Source organism: Homalodisca vitripennis, chromosome 4, assembly GCF_021130785.1.
Source record: "Homalodisca vitripennis isolate AUS2020 chromosome 4, UT_GWSS_2.1, whole genome shotgun sequence".
In the NCBI taxonomy this organism is placed as follows: Eukaryota; Metazoa; Arthropoda; class Insecta; order Hemiptera; family Cicadellidae; genus Homalodisca; species Homalodisca vitripennis.
In genome coordinates this window covers 70,828,645-70,850,195 of record NC_060210.1, presented here as the reverse complement: position 1 = coordinate 70,850,195, position 21,551 = coordinate 70,828,645, and the positions used below count along the sequence as shown (strand labels likewise).

Genomic DNA, 21,551 nt, shown 5'->3' with positions numbered 1-21,551 from the left:
AAGGAATCATTGAATTTTGAAACCTACATAAAAGATGCGTTGTAAATTGCAAGTAAGAAATAGAAGCGCGGAAGTGTGCCCAGATGTTGATGCAGTGACGGGGTGACCCGGTGACCGTTGGCGGGATAATGACAGGGACGGGTGTGAGTCTGTCAACTGGAGTGAGCGGGGTGGGCGGGCGGGCAGACTGTCGTGTGGTGTTGGGGTAGTCTCACCCCATGCTTGGCCCTTGTTACTATTCACTCCTTCAGTCATTAAATAAACAATAAGAAAACTGTCTTGCAGTTTTTGCATTTAAATTATACCCCCAAGATTGTGTGTTAATTAATGCTATGCATTATTAATAACTGTTATATCACTTTTCAATGTTAGCAACTCATTATTGTATGTCAAGACAATAACATGAGTGTAACCGTTGTGGTCGAAAACACGATATTAATACTTTATTGGAAAGTCTTAACAAATTGGTTTAAACTAGATTTCTAAATACTTCAACGTCGGTATTTCGGTTTAAAATTATAAAAAAAGTAAAAGTGAAGTCATAATCAACATAGCTGAAAGTAAAAAAATATGTGTTACACACAATTTGTGGTATAACAATAGTTTTTATTTTATAATTAATTTCGGTACTAAGAAATTTATGTGATCACTAGGGCTTTAAATAGACTTTCTTGTAAATTATGTTCTGCGTGTTGCTACGATGATGTGTACGTAAGTACATAAAGTTCGTGATAGGACCGCTGAGGTCTGCAAGTGCAAGCTCAGCATTGAGTATTATTTCACAGAAGACTGATCACGAGCGAATATTGTTTAGGATTACTTTAATTCTAGCACGCCTTAAAAAAGTTGATGCAATCTTGTTACACCGGTGATTGTATATTGCGGCGAATTATTTACCAGGAGTTCTTACAACGAGAGATACACGATTACCGTGTTATAAGATTTGTATTAAGTATTGTATTTGTGTTAAACTTTTTCAAAGAAATATTTCGAATATTTTTAATAATCAGGAGAATAGTAATGTCGGAAATACTAGATGTCTTGATTGTGTATTATTATACCACTGAAATGAGACATATCGCTAACATGTGTTTCCACAATAAAAAAGTGAAATGGTTGAACATTATTCTTACATAACAAACACGTACTAATGAAAAACTTGTATTAGTTTGTATGTTTTCGAATGGTCCGAAGCTTTAGTCTGGTAGTGTCGCATTAATTAATACGGAAATATGATATTATCTGTTCTTGTTAACAACAGATTCGAACTGGAAATAGAACATGGGTCCTCAAAGTAGTGGGATTGTAAACACCTAGCTGCCATGATTAGTATAAAACTAACATAGTTTGGGAAAACACAAATAGTATATATTTGTATAGGCCCCACTTTTAAATTTACATTTTGTCATTTTATAAAAAAAAAACATTAATTTATTGTAATCCAGTAACTACTTGTGCCAGAATCTGTATAGTTAACATCTTACTTTGGTAGGTTCTGGGTTGTTATGGTCGAAAACGTGTGTTTCAATTAATAAAATTAACTTAGCATGCCAATTAATAGGATTGTTTAAAAGAAACTGTTCTTTATTACGCTACTAAAATTAGGCGTGGAGCTAATTAAAACAGATTCCCAGAACCTAAGTAGGATAATAATATTTTGTGAGATTTGTAAACGTTTAGAGTTTATGTGTTGCTATATGTGTAAACCAAAACCTCATAAAAAAAATCCTTGTGCTTTTTTTATTGGTGACGTAAGGATAGGGAAATTTGAGCATTTTTCTAAATTGGTGAGAAAAAACTAAGTTTAAAATTGAACCAGAGTTATGTATTATAATACACGTAGTACATTTGTCGATTATTGATCTAACTGTGGTGAAGCTAACCCATCTGTGGAAATCTCACCCTGAAGACTATTATGGCCAATTTGTACACTAACGTAGTACGTGTGCTGGTTGGCATGTAAGAGTTGAATGTAGATTATTGACGATTGGAACCACTTTCACTACGATTACCGCTCGCCAAATAGAAGATATAGCGTGTGTGCGACCGTAACCGTCAATCTTGATGACCGTGGCAGTGACAGTGACGGCGGCCGGTTTCTCCCCGCGGTAGTGGCGCTGTTGTGTCAGCAGCTAGCTGTGTTGTGGAGACAGTGAGCTCAGCTGAGGCTCAGACCACTTTCTACTGGACCAACATCAGCTGTCTGGCGCCGAGCCCATCTTCTCAGCGAGGGTTGGGAACGGTAGTGAAATCAATCAAATACCATTATGTCAAAGATTTTAATTACAATTTAAAATAGTTGGATCCTTTTTAAATTTGGTTGAGTTCTGCATGCATTCATTAATCGAAGCACTGTTTCCTGCAAAATATGTATTCCTCCAATAATTATGAAATGTCTGTAATCTCTTATGTCTAGGGTTATAATGATGAAATCAGTTTAACATGTAATAACTAACTCTTGAATGAGTCTAAAAGAAAGGGGGCCTTGAATTCTTTTCTCGGTTTTATATTTTATTTATTTAATTTTTTTTGTGAAACACCCATACCTAAAAATAATTAGTTTCTACGATTCTTAAAGATTCTCCATTCCTTTTTAGTAAATGTTGATTTCTTGGTCTGGATTTTATAAATATAGTACACAACCAAACCCAGTTAGGCCTCTATGTTCACTTGCATAATATTATAGGAGATGATGAAATTAGTATTGTGATGGTAACAAGATTTATTTGTAATGAAATGTTCCTTCTGAATCCCTGTCAAAAAAGTTGGTATTGGAGCGTATTTGTGAGTACGTATGTACACTTGTAGCTGTTGTCAAACACACTGGTTTTAACATTACAGTATGTGAAATATTAAAAAATCTTTCTTCATTTATTTTTGGACTGCACCTTAGTGAAGTACATAATAGAATAGACTATAACGTGTCATGGAATAGTGGGGCAGGATCACAGACCAAAGAAATAGACTATAGGCTGGGCATTCTAATACAAGACACTGCAAATTTTGAAGCCGAACCATCCCTCCCCATCCCTCCTCCGTATTGATGAAACTATTGAACCCATGTCCAAACTGGTGCTCTATTTTAATTCATCGTATTTCATTGACACTGCTGTACCATATAGTTACAGTTTTAATAAAATTATGAAATTTCGTACTGAATTCAATATTCATATTCAATTTCAATATGATATTATGAATTCTTGTACAAAAGTGCACTGACACACTATTTGTAAGTTTAATTACCTTTTCTTTTTTATTAAAATAAGTCATAAAAATTTACAACATAACTTTCCTTAACGTCAAATACACGAAATAGTCCTTATGTGAGAAATTTTTTGTTTTATTAGTCAGGTGATGTTTGTCAGGGAGAAAGTTGAAAAAACCCAATAAAAAGTTTGTATTCGTTGTTATTTTTTCACAAATAGTGTACTAAGGGTATAAATGAAGTTGGAGTAGGTCGTCACCATACATGGAGTCGATCGCAGGCCATGGCGTTTGCATAAATTTATTCAGTATTGTTCGTCTCAAATTAGCTTATTAATTCTTTTAAAGATTGTTTTCTTACTTACATATTTGTCAATGGCATTAATCTGTAAATACTTATCTTTTAATTATAACGATAGTTATAATTTATTATTTAAATTAATTACTGTTGCCATTACAATAGAGTTATATTTTTTTATTTTTCTGTGGATGTATGGGTAGTTGATGGAAAAGTTGGATGGAGTGCAGAGATTTTGATTTCTATAAATGATCTAAACATACCTCCACAGATTTTTCATTTTACCCAAATTTTAAGGGGTATCCACTTATAGAAAGCCTGTTCAAGAACAAGTTATACTGGTGGGCATCTTGATTTTAATGTGTAAGAACACTTTTATTTATTTACACCCATATTTTTAGTCAGTTGTATCGCTGATTTATTTAAGTCTAATTTTCCAATATAGTATTTTTCTTAGTTTGTCATCATCGACTTAAAAAATTGTATAGTATTGACTTTGAACAGCTAACTGGTTCTTCATAGAATAAAAACTATTTAGCATACTTTTCGTCAAATAATAGGAGTATCAGCTAAAAAATCAATTAACTCATTTTCCTGCTTCTGCCTTCACCAGTGTTTGTTGTAGGGTAGTTATGCTAGGTTTATTATCAGTATAGTAGTATGATTATTGTTTATTTATTTATTGACAATGCCTATTTCTTGTAAAAGATGAATAAAATATTCTTCTTAAATATCCGATGAATCAAAGACTTTGTTAATGATAATTGCCCTGTTAAAGGAAAATGAATATATAAACCTATCAAGATAATGCAGCAGTGCTGTTGACTAACAGAATTATTGAAAGCTGATAATTGTTCTCTAGTCAAAAAATCTGCAGAGGGGAAATATATGCTAGATCTTATTAACTGTTGAAGGAAATGTTATTTATTGTACTAAGGATGTGAATATCCGGAGTTGATATAATCCAGCTAAATGGAAATAAAATATTTAGAAGATTTCACACTATGATTTTTTTAGTGTTTTTAGACTAGCTATTTCACACACAGTTCTCGGTTAATTATATGTCTGGTGTTCTTGGTTGACCAGAGGGCAAAATCAGACCAATTTCTCAAATTGTTGGGCTATAAATTAATTATATTAATCAATCAATATTGATAGGAATAAGATTATACAAAGTATCCACACTTTTCCCATTACGTCATTCATAAAGTAAAAGCACACATTATGCCATTGAGTTTTCGTTATATAATTTTTGAAAACCTTTATTCTAAACAAACGGTAAAGATTCAAAATTTCTAAAGTTACAAGAGGCATTTGAATAGTTAACTATAAAAACAATTATATTTTTAAACTGCTCTGCAAATAAAGTTTTGGATGGAAAGAGTTGTGGAGGCCTTGACAGGTCGGTGGTGGGTAGTGAGTACAATGCCCTCAGACAGTAAGGCCAGGCTAGCGGATAGCAGTCCTTACCAGGCTGCAGTACAGTAGGCTATGTGTGTCATTGAGAGAAACTGGCAGTCTCCACACCTCACTACTCAGTCTACTCCTATCCTTGGCACTGACTTCACTACACTGTGAGTCCTGAGTAGCTTTCTTTTTCTTACACTATGAAAAAATTTGGTTCTCTCAGTTAATTAGTTTTATCAAGTTGTGTTTTTGTCGTTGTAGTAATGGAATTAGAATAAAGGACTAGGACAGGTATGTGTTCACATTGCGTGAATTTTGGACAAGACAAGTATTACTAACATTTCTTATTTTATTCTGTTAATATTAATGAAAACCGTGACATAATTTAGAAGGGGTATAAATGTTGCTTATAGAACTGTAACTGATGGGTGCAAGCACATGACAACGCCTGTGGTGTAGCATTCTTATGGACAACCTTTGTATTGTACTAAAAACTCATTAATGTTAGTTACATGTAGTCTTAGTAATTTAGACTTGAAGAATTGAATACTGGAACGGAAGTCTATAGTATGAATTTTGTTGTTGCAGACACATCATACGAGAAGGCGTGCCGAAGAGGGAGTGCCCCTGCTACCCCTGTGCTGGGCAACAGGACTCTGGAGCTGACACCCTCTAGAATAGTGGTCAGTATCAGTACTCACTCACATCATCTGTAAAGCTAGTGAAAGTTACTCTGCTACTGTACAAGTTTGACTGCCTAGCTCTCTCACCTTACAAGTAACCGGAGTACTTTCCAATCTGGCTCCTACAGTCGAACTTGACTTCACTAGGGTGGAGGATACAAAGGAAAGAAGTCATACGTCGTAATTGATTCTTGTTTACTGCAATTTTAAGTTGTGTTAAAACACACGGAACTGATTTTCATTTCTATATTCTAGTTAGTGCTGTGAGTGTGAGAGTTAAGTTTGAGACATATGTACTTTGGTGGATGGTGATAGATTAAGTATGCCTTTTCATCAATGTAATAATTTCATCTCTTAGTTTGTATATATATATTTTTTTTTTTTTTTTTTTTTTTTTTTTTTTTGCTGTATTTTCAAAAGTGATAACTGCATTAATCATTAATTACGTTGTCTTGTGTAGCTTTTTACATACAGGTAAGATAAGAATTAAATTTTCAAATTTTGTGTTTGTTAATAATTAATTCTAGAATTCTCATAATGAAACAAAGTATTTACAACTTATAAGTTATAATTACATACAGGGTACACCAGATCAGTATACAAAAAACAGATGTGATAACATACATACCTGATCTGTAAATCTCAGGTTTTTCCATCAACAGCAGAGCATTCCTTATCGCTACAAGAGTGTTTCATGTGTGATTATTTCTTCCCAACAGCAAATAGTTTTCTCTAAAATTATTTCAAATCATAAATACATTTCAGACATTGTTTCTCACAATAAAAAAATGAAAACTTTATTAACAATTTAAGAAATCTCACAATAAGAATAGTAATATTCAAATAAAAAAAAACTCTATGTAAATAATTGTTTGTTTCAGAATTTCTTCTCAAAGCGATCATTCAGGTCGAATCCTCTCAAACGCACAAAGAGTGTTACCAAATTGGAAAGGAAAAAGGTGGATAGTGACGGGTAAGCTTTAAAATACTATATAAAGAAAGAAAGAAACTTTATTTCTCACAAATAAAAATGACAGATACGATTTTTATAATATTGTACAGACTGACAAAAAAAAAAACATTACATTTACTTACACATATACAATACATACATATGCAACTACAACTACTATTACACTATACATCACTATGAGAAATAAAGAGAGAAAAAAACTCCAAGGCCAAGCCTGTTTGGAGTGATAAATATCATAAAAATCCTATCATATTTTATTGGTTATATTATTTTCATTAATTTTAATATATATTTCATTCCAGTATAATCAAAGAACAACAACCAGGATAGTAATGTTTATTTGATTTAGATAGAGAGTTTCTACAAAGTTCATTTATAACTATGATTTAAAGAAAAGAGTATTATTTTGTTAGTCGTATAACATTTTTTTATTCTTCTGTCTTCAATTGTAAATTCATGTAATTGAAGAAAATTGCATTTTATTTATTTTCAAATCAAATTGTATGAGATATGATAATGTAATTTTTCACATTTTATGTTTATTTATTAAGAATATATGAAAAACAATAAGCAATATACCCGTCTTTGCCTGGCCCCATGGCCAAGTGACTTACGAGAGGATGTTATTAAACAGAATAAGGAAGAGAATCAGTATAGTGCAAAATGATTCTGCTTGGTCTGTTGGTCAATCGAAAAGATTACTGTAAAGTGTATCACAATAAATAAGAAGTGTATTCTTTTATAAATGAACTGTAGCTTTTACCTTCAGTAAAACTATATTTTTTGGCGAGTATTATACTGTATTTAATACAGTTGTTATATTTACCTAAAAACAAGTATAAACTAAGGAGAATACGTATGTATTGTAGGGTGCCAGTACCACCTAGACTACGCACATCACGCTCGCACGAATCCCTGCTGTCGGGCCAGGCTCAGAGTGTGATGCAGACCCTGGACCTCGGCAGTGGAGGAGTCGAGATCAAGCCCTTACACGCCTCAGTGCTGGGGCGAGAGCATTGCTTCCAAGTGACCTTGCCGGCCGGAGTAGCTCGTTACTTCTCCTGCCGCACAGCCGAGGAACGGGACAAGTGGGTCCACAGGTGAGGCAACATTACTGCTGTACAAAACTATGACAAACCTCTAGTTTTTCATTGTGGTACAACAAATATCTGTAATAATTAGTCACGTTTCATCTCATAAGAATATACAAGCGGAGGCTAGATCTGTCAGTCTCTACTAAATGTAAATTGTTACCTCTTTTGGCTTTTGAAGTTGTCAAATTGGCACACTTAAAGAAAAATGTCAAGACGTAATATAAAATACTTAGTCATAAAAATGTTAATTGGGCAATACTTATGAGAGCACCTTTATTACATACAAATCTCAAGTGGCAAAATTCTAAAAAAACAAAATAAAATTTTAATGAGATAAAAAAATGGAAGTAAGAGGTTATAAACAATTATAGCCAAACATTAAAAGAATTTGGGTATTAAGCATTCAAGTGTTTATCATTGATGCAACTCTGATTGCAGTATCATGTTCAGTTAATGGTGATATATTAGGTCTTCTACTTTGTTATCTTAAGGCAATATTCTAGATAACAATGAAATGATAAGACTAAATATTTTCATCTCACTGCCTTGTGTAGTTGTAGTTGTTGGTCATGGGTATTGTGTTGTCAAGTGAAGACTCTAATGACAATTCCTTCCCAGATGCTTGTTGTAGCTATGGAACTATAGAGAAATCTGTTGAAAGAATTGAGTATGTATAAACTAACTTTATTAATGTAAATAGCAAAGAATCACTGTTAATACAAGTAACTTGTTTCAACTGTCATCCTTGATATAGCTGTTCATATTAGTTGTATATGTACTCAAGTGATAAGCGTCTGTCATTTTTGTATTTTAGAGACCAAAGTAAAATGTTTGGTTTTAAAAATGTATTCAAATAATATCTCATTTTAGGAATTGCTATTCAGTCAAATAGTATTACAATTAGAGTATATAAGTTGGCATCTTGTTAGCTCAATCTAAATTGGCTACTAGAGTAAATAAATTAGTCATAGTTTTAAATATGCTATTTATATTTACAATACCATAGAACTATAACACTTAACTTTGTATTTGAACTCCAATTCAATTAATTGTAAAATAAATAGAGTATTATACCTTCCTAATACATTTTCTGTATGACTTGACAGTTTGCGCAAGTCGGTTCAGCCTGATCAGGATCACATACGTCGTACGGACAATTCTCTCAAGATATGGGTCTTAGAAGCTAAAGGAGTGGCAAATAAGAAAAGGTAAGTCAAGAATCAAGAATCATTTTATTGTCGTCCCACATTACAATGCCATGACAAAGTCAAAGAAATTAGATAATACTAGGTTTAGCACTTATGGTCATAAGTACATGTCAGAAAACATAAAAAACTAAATTAAAATACAATGTCAATACTGCCTGATAACATCTCATCAACAGAATAAAAAGCTTTTTTCTTAAGCCATCTTAAAACAACATTTTTTAAAACTTTACACGTAATATCTCTACAGCCTAATGGTAACTTATTGAAGAGCTTTTTCCCAATATACAAATATATTTGCTGGGTTTTGGTGAGTCTAACATATCTTAAATCTAGAAGATCTTGGTACCTTGTATTATAATTATGAGCGACACTCCTCAGGTTAAAAACATCTAGATTTTCCTTTACATATACCAAACATTGAAAGATAAAAATACACGGCAAAGTAAGTATACCGTGTTCTACAAAAATAGGCCTACAAGAATCACTAGTACTGACATCAAAAACTGTGCGTAAGGCCTTCTTTTAACATAAAAAAACCTCCTTGGCACCACTTGAATTGCCCCAAAGTAGGGCACCATATAAAAGGTGGGAATGAAACAGCGCAAAATATGCCTTAGTAACTATGGTAGAGCTAGTACAAATTTTAAGTCTTTTCAGTAAAAAAATTACTCGAGACATGCGAGAACAAAGAGCATCAGTATGACTTCTCCAAGTAAGCCTAGAATCTAAATTAATTCCCAGTAACTTTATTGATTTATTGTCAGAGTATTTCCTTAAACTAAAAACAATATGCTCCGTCTTATCCTCGTTAACATACAGGCAGTTGGCATCAAACCAGAGGTAAGACCTTTCCCTCATATAATTTATTACTACAGAATTAATGTCAGACAGCTTATTAAAACACATTAGTGTGGTGTCGTCAGCATAAAGAACACTCTTATTAGGTACAAAATTGGGAAGGTCGTTTATAAAAACTATAAACAGAAAGGGACCCAGGACAGAACCCTGGGGAACCCCACTTTCAACCCTTCTAAGATCAGATCTTTGATCACCAACTTTGACCAACTGGGATTTATCTAAAAGATATGAGGACAACAGTGACAACTCGTTGCCTCCAAAACCATAATAGCTCAATTTCTCAAGCAATACCTGATGGGGCACAGTATCGAAAGCTTTGCTTAGATCTAGTAATAAAGTGCTGGCTTCCTCACTATTTTCAAAGCTATTCAAGATAAAGGATACAACACTTTCAACAGCCTTAACAGTAGACAGATTTTCTCTGAAACCAAATTGGGCAGATGAGAGCAGATGATTCTGCTCAAAATAACATTCCATCTGAGACTTAATGATACTTTCGACCACTTTAGATACAACAGAAACCAGCGCTATAGGTCGATAATTACTAATATTAGATCTATCCCCTTTTTTATATACAGGCACAGTTAGAGTAAGTTTCAAGCAATGTGGGAAAACACCAACTGCGAGTATCCAATTAATAAGAAAAGTGAGGGGATACAAGATTACATCTATTATTTTCTTTAACACAAAGTTGGAAAGACCAAACATATCTTCAGATTTTGAATTACTGAGCCCAGTAACAGTTTTAAAAACATCATCAGAATTCACAAAATTCCATTTAAATGGCAATAATTGAGGATTCTTTATAACACTAGACTCTAAGATATCGATGGCACCAGCTAAATTCAAGTTAACGGCATTATTACCTTTTACATTATTAGGAATATTTACAAAAAAATCATTGAAATCACTAGCAGTTATAGGAAGCTCTGTCTGTAAGTTTTTCTTAAGTGTACGCCCTGTTTCCAGATTAATGACATTCCAGGCAGCTTTACAGAGGTTACGTGATTCCACGATATAAGCATCGTTGGCATTTTTCTTAGCTAGATCTATTTGTTCCCTATAGAACTTCTTAACCCTTCTGTGGATTTCACATAAGGCAGGATTGCTCTTACATCTACTATGACTAATATCTAAAAATAGCCTAATCTGCTTTAAAACAGGAGTATACCAGTTTTTAAGTTTGCGATTATTATTTACAGTATTTTTGGCCACTTTAGTTTTAGTAGGACAACAATCATTAAAATTATGTTGAAGGACCTGCATGAAACAATCAAAAGCCACTTCAAGGTCATTTGAAACTATCACTTCAGACCAGTCAATGTTACCCAATCTGTACTTAAATCTATTAATACTAACATCATTTAAAACTCTAAAACTATACACATTTTTTTCACACTTATCAGCTGGTAAAGCGGTACACGGTAACAAATAAGATAAATCAATATTCAACAACAAACCAAGGTGATCGGAGATGTGAGGTTGAACAGTTTTACATGTATATGAAGAAGGGTGGAGATTGGAAATGAAATTATCCAGACAAGACTCCAGCCTGGTGGGAGACAGATTAAGACAAAAACAATCATAAGATTTTAGTGCATTAAGAAACTTAACTGTATTTAAGGTACTCCTATTGGGGTCAATATTTATGTCCCCAGCGATAATGACCTTATATTTAAAGAACTTAGGACTACTGCAGACAAATTCAAGAAGTTGAGACAATCTATCAGTAAAAGTTACAATACAAGAGTCAGGTGTGCGATAAACAGATAAAATCAACAAATTAATAACACTAAAAGAGATCATAACCGCTTCAAATTGTTTCTCTTCACAGAACGAATCAATATTTACAACAGAAAAAGAATATTTAAATGAACTTTTTACAAAAATTGCAGCTCCGCCATATGGAGTAGATCTACAGAAGCTAGCCGCAAGTAGATAGTCCATAGATGTATAAAGTTGTATTTCGTCTTCTATGCACCAGTGTTCATTGACACAAAAAACGTCACAAAGTATGCGACTGTTAAAAACTTCAAGTAAATTCACCTTGTTCTTTATACATTGCATGTTAATATGCGCAAGCACAGTCTCAGAACGTGATTCAACCACCTGAGTAGCGGCACTCAGGCTAGGCCTATGACAATTAACTAGGCCGACTGAGGATTGGGTGACTATAACCCCGGGTTCGTTAACTGTCCTGATTCTAAAAAAGAGGGCTCCACTAAAGAACTTTTACGAGAGAATCTAAACTTACTTACATACGTCCCTGTAGGCCAGAAGTCCGGATCATACATTTTATCCCAAAGAGATAGGGGCACTCCAACTTTAAAAGAACTGTACCCAGGATACCTATTCTTCAGTTTAATAACCTCATAGTTACAAACAGCATAGTCATTCAAATACTGTCTCAAAGCATCACATTCCACGTCTTCAGCAAATCTAGATACAAACATATGTTTACGTTTTTCTACAACTTTCAATTTATCATTAGACACCACAGCACATCCCGTAATAAACATTGATTTTTTTCCCTCAGATCTACGCTGTTGTTTCTTATATTTCTTGGACCTAACCTCAATAAAGTCATTATTTACACCCTGATTCACTGTTTCATTTTCATTGTCCCCATCCAAGTCGATGGCGTTAGCCGGTATGACAGAGGCAGAGACAGCAGAACTTGATGCAGAATTACCTTGCACAGCGAAAGGCTGTACAATTTCATCATGTAGCCCCTTCGGCGAGTTCCTTTTTTCCCGATTGGTAAGCTCCACAGTCTTCTTGAGAACGTTTTTTCCCTTCTGACTGGCATTCTATTGCTAGAAGCCAGTGGCCGTGGAAGGTCTGAAATTTCCAAGTTTCGACTAGCAGACAACACATCAGAGTGAACTACTGCTTTGGTCAAATTGCAGTTAGCGACATACATAACCTTACTAGTTACAGAGTTATTGTTGTCAATACCACTTGTTATAGAGGATGAGGAATCGGCATTCTCATTTATATATTTTAAAACACTTGAATAAGAGGCACGATTATTTAACAGAATGTCACCAATAACCTCAGAATGATTATTCACGATAGAGGCTAGCTTAGTATTTTCGGTTTTCACCATGTCTAACTGCTTGCTAATTTCACTTAAATTATTAGTCAGATCAAAAATCTGATCAGTCAATATCTTGATATGAATAAAACATTCACAAGGCCCATTTTCTTTTTCAGAGTCACTGGGTGGTATACTCACGTTACTAGCACACTGTACCGGTTGAGGCTTACACTTGTCACACGTAAAATTGGACTTCTCGCATTTAGAAAAGGAAAAATCTTTTTTTAGATTTTCCCACACACTCAAAATGATACCAATTTTTACAATTACCCTCACACATAATTCCTCCAGTGTTTCTAGTAACATTTTTCGAACAGACATCACATAACGTATTCTTATTCACCGGCGCCATCTTGCTAATTTCCTTCAAGTATTTCATTCAAGTAATAGTCTTCAAGTAAAATACCTAGTTTAATGATAATCAATTGTGTAATGTGTTACAGTACATCATTTTGTGTAGCTGATTGTCTGGAAATGGTAATGATAGACTTAGAATGGCCGGTAGATGTATTGTCGTCACATAACAATGTCATTTATCCTGTCTTAATTTATTTATGAATGATTTGAACAGGTTAAAGGTACCTGGAGAACGGGTTTCATCATTTGTCACATAATTATTAAATTTGAGCACTAAAACAATATAATTTTGATGATGGGCGATTTGAAAAGGTTAAAGGTTCCTATTGAACATTTTTCGTCATTATTTGTTGCGAAATCACCAATTTTGATCACTAAAACTATATATTTTTTTATAATGAATGATTTGAACAGGTTATTGGTGCACCTACTGAACAGTTTTCAATTATTTACCTGCTATCAATTAATGCGCATCTAAGAAAGTTTAGTATATATTTGTGACCAAGGATATTTTGGATTTATGTTGATTGAGTATTGTAACATTTTGATGAAGAGGTCCTTTACTTTTATAAATATCTTTTGCGGTTTTGCAGATATTTTTGTGAAGTGTGTCTGGACAAGACTCTGTACGCAAAGACTTCATGCAAGCAGAAGGGAGAGCTCTGTTTTTGGGGAGAACATTTTGAGTTCCACAACCTGCCTCTAGTCAATGTGATAAACATTAACCTTTACCGTGAAGCAGACCGCAAGAAGAAACGGGAGAAAAACATGCTTGTTGGTAAGTTAACTTGTAGCCAGCTGTTTGGTTTTAATGGCAGGCTGTTCAACTATTCAATTGTTGTTTTTTACTTTGTTAATAATATTGCAAAGAGAAGCAACTTAAAAAACACAATGTGTTTTTCGTTACACAATTTTGTGTTGAGGTACTATTAATTAAAAAAATGTTAACCCATTATTTAAATTTCAATTTACATTATTTTTCTGTTATATTCTTGTTTCACCTATTAATCGTACAATGCCACACGCTGATATTACCTGTCAGTTGAAGTGTTATATTGTAGAGAACAACTAACCCTGACACTCAAAGGGTTATAGTGGATTTATAAATTTCCCCAGTTTGTTTATAAATATTCTCCCAGCAATTTTTATAAATTTTATGATTTTTTCAAACTATCGTGTTACAATATCTTAAACATCTTATTTGTTCAGTAATAATAAAGTTGGCTCATTTTTTCGTTATTTTCATTTTATATCAATATGAACCAGGTAATTAATTTATGAGCTAGATACTTAGGTTATGTAAAACCAAATTGGTGAACAGTGCTTGTTTTGACCAAGAATGTAGCAAGTTTTCTACAATGGAACAATGCACAATTACAGGGAGCGTGAGTATCCCGGTACATGATGTAACATCCAGATACCTGACAGAGAAATGGTATCCTGTGATAACCGACAAAGGAGGTTTCAAGGAACCTCCAGCCTTGCGGATAAAGTGTCGATTCCAGTCAGTGGAGATCTTGCCAGTGCAGGTCTACCAGGAGTTCTTACAGGTATTGTAAAAGTTATATAGGATTTAATATAGATTTTAGAAATTATATACAAATATAATGCATATTGTATCTAAGAAATCCTAATTGTTTTTGGCGCAATAAAAAAAAAATATTATTAAAAAAACTGGTAATGCATTAAATGAAAGCCTTCCCACCACTACAGGTAGCCAGCCCCCCAAAAAAAAATTTCTCTGATATCACAAAGAGCTCTGATATAAATGTGAAAGCTGTGCTTGAATATCTCAAGCAGTGAAAATTCAAACAAATGTTTAAGACATTGTCACTACGGATATAGCCCCCACCCCCCCCACCTGTATGTCTATGGCCATAGTTGGGTGGGGACAAAAATATGTCCATAGGAGAAAACATGGTCTCCGTATATACTATGGGCACAGTCATCAAAGTGTTGAAGATGACAGGACCTTAAGTGTTTTCTGTTAAATTCCCAACAATGTAGACTTTAGAACTGCCTTGAATTGGATGCACACTGAACACACTGGATAGAGAGTGTTGCCAGGCTTATGTAGTAAGCTTATTCTCTATTCACCTTCACATAGGGTGCCATCTGACCTTCTCTCTATTATCAGGAGATGCTCATCTTCTTGTATAGAGGTCTAATCACAGGGAACAGAAATTTGAGAAAACATACCCACAGAGTGTGAGTCTCTAGTGCATTCTGAGGGGTATAAAATGAATAAGAACAGACTGTGGAATACTGGGGTTTTGACTATCTTGTGTTGGCTAAGGAATGTTGGGCCAACTTTGCCACCAGACAAGGGTGATAAGTTTCCTCAGAAAGATCTATTTGGTCAATTTTTTTCAGTGGATTGTTAGACAGAGTGGATTGAAATTGTAAACTTCTTATAGTAAAAGTTTCATACCAAATGAAACAAACCTAAGTGCTCGATAATAGGCTGTAAAAAAAAAATTAGGTGATGTAAAATAGTGGCATTCATAATTTATACCAACAGTGCTTTTTTTAACCTTCCTCCTGACAAAATAAAACTTGCCTTATTGTGAACACCAATTAGATCAGTGCTTGGATTCAGCTTGGGGAGTGAAGTAGTCACTTGCAAACATTAAACCAGGTGTTGAACTACAATTGGTTTTCTAAGCCGTGTAGTGTTTTGTCAGGATAATACAATGCATGACAAAGACACCCCCATACCCTTTGCTTTGTTTTTGATGCCCTTTGAAGACAAAATTTAAAAAAATGATTTTGCAAAATTTTTATACTTTAATTTCTGAATTGCTACAGACAAGAAATTTCGATTTTGTTTTTTAACTGTAAAACTATGATACAAGCTAATTATCTGTCCTAATACAATTCAAACAGCTAGTACTTAATAAAAAATAAAACTATGTGGCGCTTAAAAATTCTTTCAAGTAGTAAAACTATCTGTTTACAAGATATTTTTTTAATGTGTTTTCAATGATTTACCTTGGCATGTTTTTAATTCAGAAGGTAACCTATTAAAGAACAAAATACCACAAGAGACACCTAACCCTCAGAGAGAGTAAGATGATGTGTGGGAATATGGAGACCATTGCCGTGCCTGGTTGGAAATCTGTGATCCGCATTAACTTTCTGGAGGTTCCGGGATTTCCTCAAACATACAAAATAGACTTAAAAACTTAAAGCCCAGTAAAGGTAAAAACATAACTTAAACTTAAGGCAGACAAAATAGGATGGGCTACTCTTTTTTGTTCAGTGAAAACCTTAAATGCGTGAGATAAACAACCCCAAATTTCTATTCATAGGTCATAAGGGAAACAATGCTTTCTGGTCCATATATGGATGTAATATCCTGAAAGAAAAACAAGTTTGACTTGTCCTCAAAAGGTTAAATCTTAAATTATTAAATTTGTGTATGAATAATGAAGTATAATCCCTTCAGACAGAGTAACCCTTTTACACTGAAACATTGTAAGATGTTCTGATGCTGAAACATTGTAAGATGTTCTGATGTTGGTGTGCAGTACCTGAAAACAGACTACAAGTCAGTATGTGAAGTGCTGGAGCCGGTGATCGGTGTTAAGGCCAAAGAGGACATCGCCACTGCTCTGGTACATGTCATGCAGCGGGAGGGCATGGCTAAGGAGTTTCTGGCCGACATAGTCATGATGGACATTGAGCGAATAGGTTAGTGGAGTTTTCTGATAATGTATTGTAAAAGTATCACCATTTTATGAGTTACAAGTGGAAAATGTTATATGTTGTTAGTTGGGGATTTCTTAATGTGAAAACACCCAGCTACACATTGAGATGATAAAATGTGTAATTTTGCAGAAGATGACCGTTTGACGTTCCGAGGGAACTCGTTGGCAACAAAGGCGATGGAGGCATACCTGAAGCTGACGGGGGAGAAGTATTTGCACAGTACGCTGGGTGAACTGGTGACACGAGTTTTGGGTGCGGGTGTAGATTGTGAGGTGGATCCGCTGAAGGCAGGTGGTGGAGCAGCTCTCTCGCGCAACCAGGCTAATCTCCGCAACGCAGTGGAGACAACCTGGCAACGCATTCTTAACTCCTGCACCACCTTCCCAATGTTAGTGTCATGTTTAAGTATAACTAATGCAATTTTTTGCCTTCTTCATTTCTTGTAGTATTTTCTTGTTTACTTACAAGCAATATTATTATTAAGTTTATTGAAATAAACTACTGAGTATAAGTTAATAAACACTAATCATTGCAATTCTAGGGAATTACGAGAATGTTTTCAACTGTTTCGAGAGAGGTTGGTAAACTCGGGTCGGCAAGACATCAGTGACAACCTCATATCAGCCTGCATATTCTTGCGTTTTCTGTGTCCTGCCATCCTCTCCCCGAGTCTTTTCAACATAACTCATGGTAAATTATAGATATTAAGATTTTAAATGATAAATATACATAAAATGAACTGATCCTTAAAATGTTGAAAAATAGAGTTTTTAGTAAAACTTTAATCTGCAATAGTGGCGTAAATAAGAGGAGGACGAGGGTTTGGGCGGGGTATGCCGCACTTTAACTGCGTTCAGTATAGGCCAGCAGTAAAGATGTTTAACATATTGACTGTGGCGGAAGCCTTACAGTGCAGAGGCTGAGCGCTATGTTCAGAGTGAAGGTGAAACAAAACATTTTATTTTTGTACAGTTTGCTAATAGTTTACTCTTATTTGGTTTTTGATTAGTTATACTGATGTCTTTTGTTTATCAACTGGTGTAAACATTGCTGTGCTCTATTTCATGTACTCATATAATACCAATTGACCAAATTATAAAATAAGTAACTTCATAAGTTTAATTGTATTTATACAATTGAACTCAAATAGCTTAATAATGAATACACTACCAAATTTAAATAATCTCATAATAGAGATTGTACCACCATCAACCGAGTATTGACACTTTTAATACGCCATATATCCACCTCTTGCTATAAAAAAATTTTATTTATGCCACTGAAGGTATGCTGATTATTTTATTATCATAAGAATGAGAGAGGATGTTCATTTATTGAACTGAAGAAACTGTGTTGTAAAAGTAGATTGTTAAGTTTATTAAAGCTTGTTTGTTTTTCAGAGTATCCAAATGAAAAGGCTGCAAGAAACTTGACACTAGTAGCAAAGACTTTACAGACATTGGCAAACTTCACCAGGTTCCAAGGGAAAGAGAATTTCATGGAGTTTATGAATGACTTCTTGGAAAAAGAGGCTCAATCAATGAAAGATTTCCTTCATAACATCTCTGTAAGTCGTTTTTGCTTGTATTAAATTCAATGATAGTTTTCCATTTGTATCAAGAACTGCTTCATGCTGGAATGTAACAGAGTTAAATAATAACTAAATATGATGTCCATATAACTTAAAATTAAATAGGGAAATAGTTTCAGGAAATTTTACAAAAATTGTGATTTCTGTTATTCAGTGTATAAATGTAGAAGTTTAGGTTGCTTTGAATGGACAAAATGTATCACAGATTTCTAGTATATTAATATTTTCATGCCTTTAACAACAAATAAAAAAATCTGCAAAGTGAGTAAACATGTAATTTAATATATTTCCAATAACTTGCTAAAATGAGTATGCCAAGCAGTTTTATTATTTGTATTATTTTCAAAATGTTTTTATGAATGACATCAATAGATTAGTCTGTAAATTGTTTAGGTCTGTCAGGTGTTGAAATTTCCCTGATTTAGTTCGCATAAAGCTTGGCTCTTTGTATTGGCCATGTCACCTGTCAACCAACATGTGTTCGTATCACATTTGACCACTAGCCAACTTCAAAATGTTTATAAATTTTGGTAAATATTTGGGATATTTTTAGTTGCTTAGTCTCTTGCTGGTTATTTGGAACATTTTAAAGCATTTCTTACTCTATTGAATTTCTTGTTATCACATGTTTTTCATTTATCCGATCAGAGATTTCTTTATTTTGTTTATATCATGTACCTCAAATAATATGTCATAAGAGTAAAAAGAGGGTTCTTAACATTGAAAGAAAAAGAATGTAGTGAATCAGGTTTTAATGCTGATGGTGAACTGCAGCTTTGGCCAGGGACTTGACTCTATAGTGTTCTTTAACCAGTTTAATTGTCAGTATGAAGGATCAAATAAAATTTGTATCTTTCAAAAAGTCTATAAATTTATATATATATATATATATATATATATATATATATATATATATATATATATATGTAAAATTCATGACAGTTAAGGAATGCTTTTTTACTTTATTGAACTATTTGAATAATTTCTTAAAGAACCATAAGAATAATCAATTAAAGGACATACCAGAAATCAGTAGTGTTATTTTCACAACTTCCAATACAATATAACTAGATAAATATATACTCTTGGAGATTTATTTACTTGGCTGTGAAATGAAAAGAAAAAATATTATATTTAGATGTCATTAGTGTTTTGAAAACTGTTAAGTTCTCTCAAATAACACATAGTTCTGGCATTCCTGTAAGACGCCTTTATTCCTTATAGAACTAAATAACTAGAACATTGAAAACTTAATGTTATTTTAAATTATAACATGAGTTTCAACAGATTACATTAACAACTTGTTATCTACCTCTCCATCTAACATTTTTGTACCATGCTTTGTGTATGTGAAGAGTGGGATACCGAAAGAGGTAGGATCACTGCCAACACAGTTTGAAGGATACATTGACCTGGGCAAACAACTCAGTGTACTTCACATCCTGCTTGTGGAGTGTGTGGCCAAGGTGGTACCGAGTCGCAAGGCAGAAGTTGAGCGACTCCACCGTGTGTTAGAACGTGTCCGACTAGCTCTCACACAGCCACAGCCTCTCACTCGCCAGGTCAGCGCCCCCTCCTCGTCCGCTCCTCCTCCCGACCATGACATCAACAACTACCAGTCACTTCAGAGAAATATATTCAGGTATATATTATTGTTAGTTCATTAGTTAAAGGTTTTAATTGAAAATAGATCATTTAAAGGATTTATCATTTTGAATTATTGCAGTCACAAAAATATTCTCTCTTCTTTTTAAAACTCATGGTTTAATATTTGTTTCTTATAGTATTCAAAATTAGATTTACTGTATAGGCTTCTTAATAAATATTTCATTCTACTTATTTATTTATATGGTTGTTTTTCAGATCTCAGATTAAATAAACTGCCTACTTATACTGTTACAACGAAATCATTGCTTAAGCTTATAAGAATGATTAGGCATCCTGCAGTTTTCCATTTTTTAAAAATATATAACTATCTTAATTAACTTCCTAGCTAAAGAAACATCCATTATTGAATGCTCTACAGACAGTAGGCTATAAAAATCAATAATGTTTTCTCCACAATCATTGAAGAAAACCATAGCTTTCTGGTAACTATTGTGCGAAGGGTTGATTCAATAAGTGAATGTTGAGTTCAGCTTCATTTCACCTTCCACTGAGTGCAGCCCTTTTTTGGATCACTTCAGATGGACATAGACTCTACATTCCGGAGTCAAATCTTGTGACAGAACCAGATTTCAGATACTGCGCTAAGCAGAAGGTGAAATGAACTCAACGTTCACATTATTTTTGTTTTAAAATTGCATTATTTACATTTTTATAAATCTAAATAAGGAATTAAAAACAAAATACACGCTCAAAAACTGTTTTTAATGTTATTTTTTAAATTTAAAACACAAAATCAATGTTAACATGGACAACCATTTATTTGTGTTGTAAATATTATCCATAGTTTGTTATATCACTTGCTTGCCACAAGGAGATTTTTAACAACCGTATAGTCAAATTCATTTTCTTAAATCTCTTTTTGATCTTCTGTGTTTTATTGTAGTAACAGCAATTTGGTCAATAGTTTAAGACAATCAATCAATATTCATCCTACCAATAGTGCTGCAAGTTTGAATAAGTGTGTATTGGATAAGAAGCAGTGATTAACATTTTGTGTCAATTAAAAACTAGTAAATGATACTAACTTACTGGGTCATTAGTATTTTAAAAACTTGAACAAATTATTACAATGATCACTGACTAACTAACTTAACTGGGTCATTAGTATTTTGAAATCTTGAACAAATTATTACAATGACTAAATCAATGACTAAAATTTAACAGTGGGAACATAGTACTTGTAATTCAACTGCTGGTACTAAATCATTGTATTTACAAATGTGGAAAAAGTTCAGTGTAGACTTGTATCTATTTCAGTGAAACATTTCACCCAACCTTAGATTGATGAGTTTTAACCCTTTAATTATAGTGCCCTCATGTGCCTGCCAAACACTATATTCGCCTTTTGACTGCTAATTCTGAACATGTTCTCCAAATATTTTAAAATTAGTAGAAACTA

General features: G+C 33.6%; 1 protein-coding gene across 9 annotated transcripts in view; it reads left to right on the top strand.

Annotated features, from left to right (window-relative positions):
* Positions 1–21,551, top strand: part of LOC124359500 (ras GTPase-activating protein raskol-like) — a 342,763-nt gene that overhangs the window by 308,513 nt on the left and 12,699 nt on the right. For all 9 annotated transcript variants that reach the window (XM_046812276.1, XM_046812274.1, XM_046812277.1 and 6 more), the window contains 11 exons: positions 5,498–5,592; positions 6,474–6,565; positions 7,435–7,665; positions 8,766–8,867; positions 13,776–13,960; positions 14,563–14,732; positions 16,713–16,875; positions 17,023–17,281; positions 17,435–17,583; positions 18,294–18,460; positions 19,840–20,126. In XM_046812276.1, coding sequence (XP_046668232.1) covers positions 5,498–5,592; positions 6,474–6,565; positions 7,435–7,665; positions 8,766–8,867; positions 13,776–13,960; positions 14,563–14,732; positions 16,713–16,875; positions 17,023–17,281; positions 17,435–17,583; positions 18,294–18,460; positions 19,840–20,126 — 1,900 coding nt within the window. The remainder of the gene's footprint in view (positions 1–5,497; positions 5,593–6,473; positions 6,566–7,434; positions 7,666–8,765; positions 8,868–13,775; positions 13,961–14,562; positions 14,733–16,712; positions 16,876–17,022; positions 17,282–17,434; positions 17,584–18,293; positions 18,461–19,839; positions 20,127–21,551) is intronic.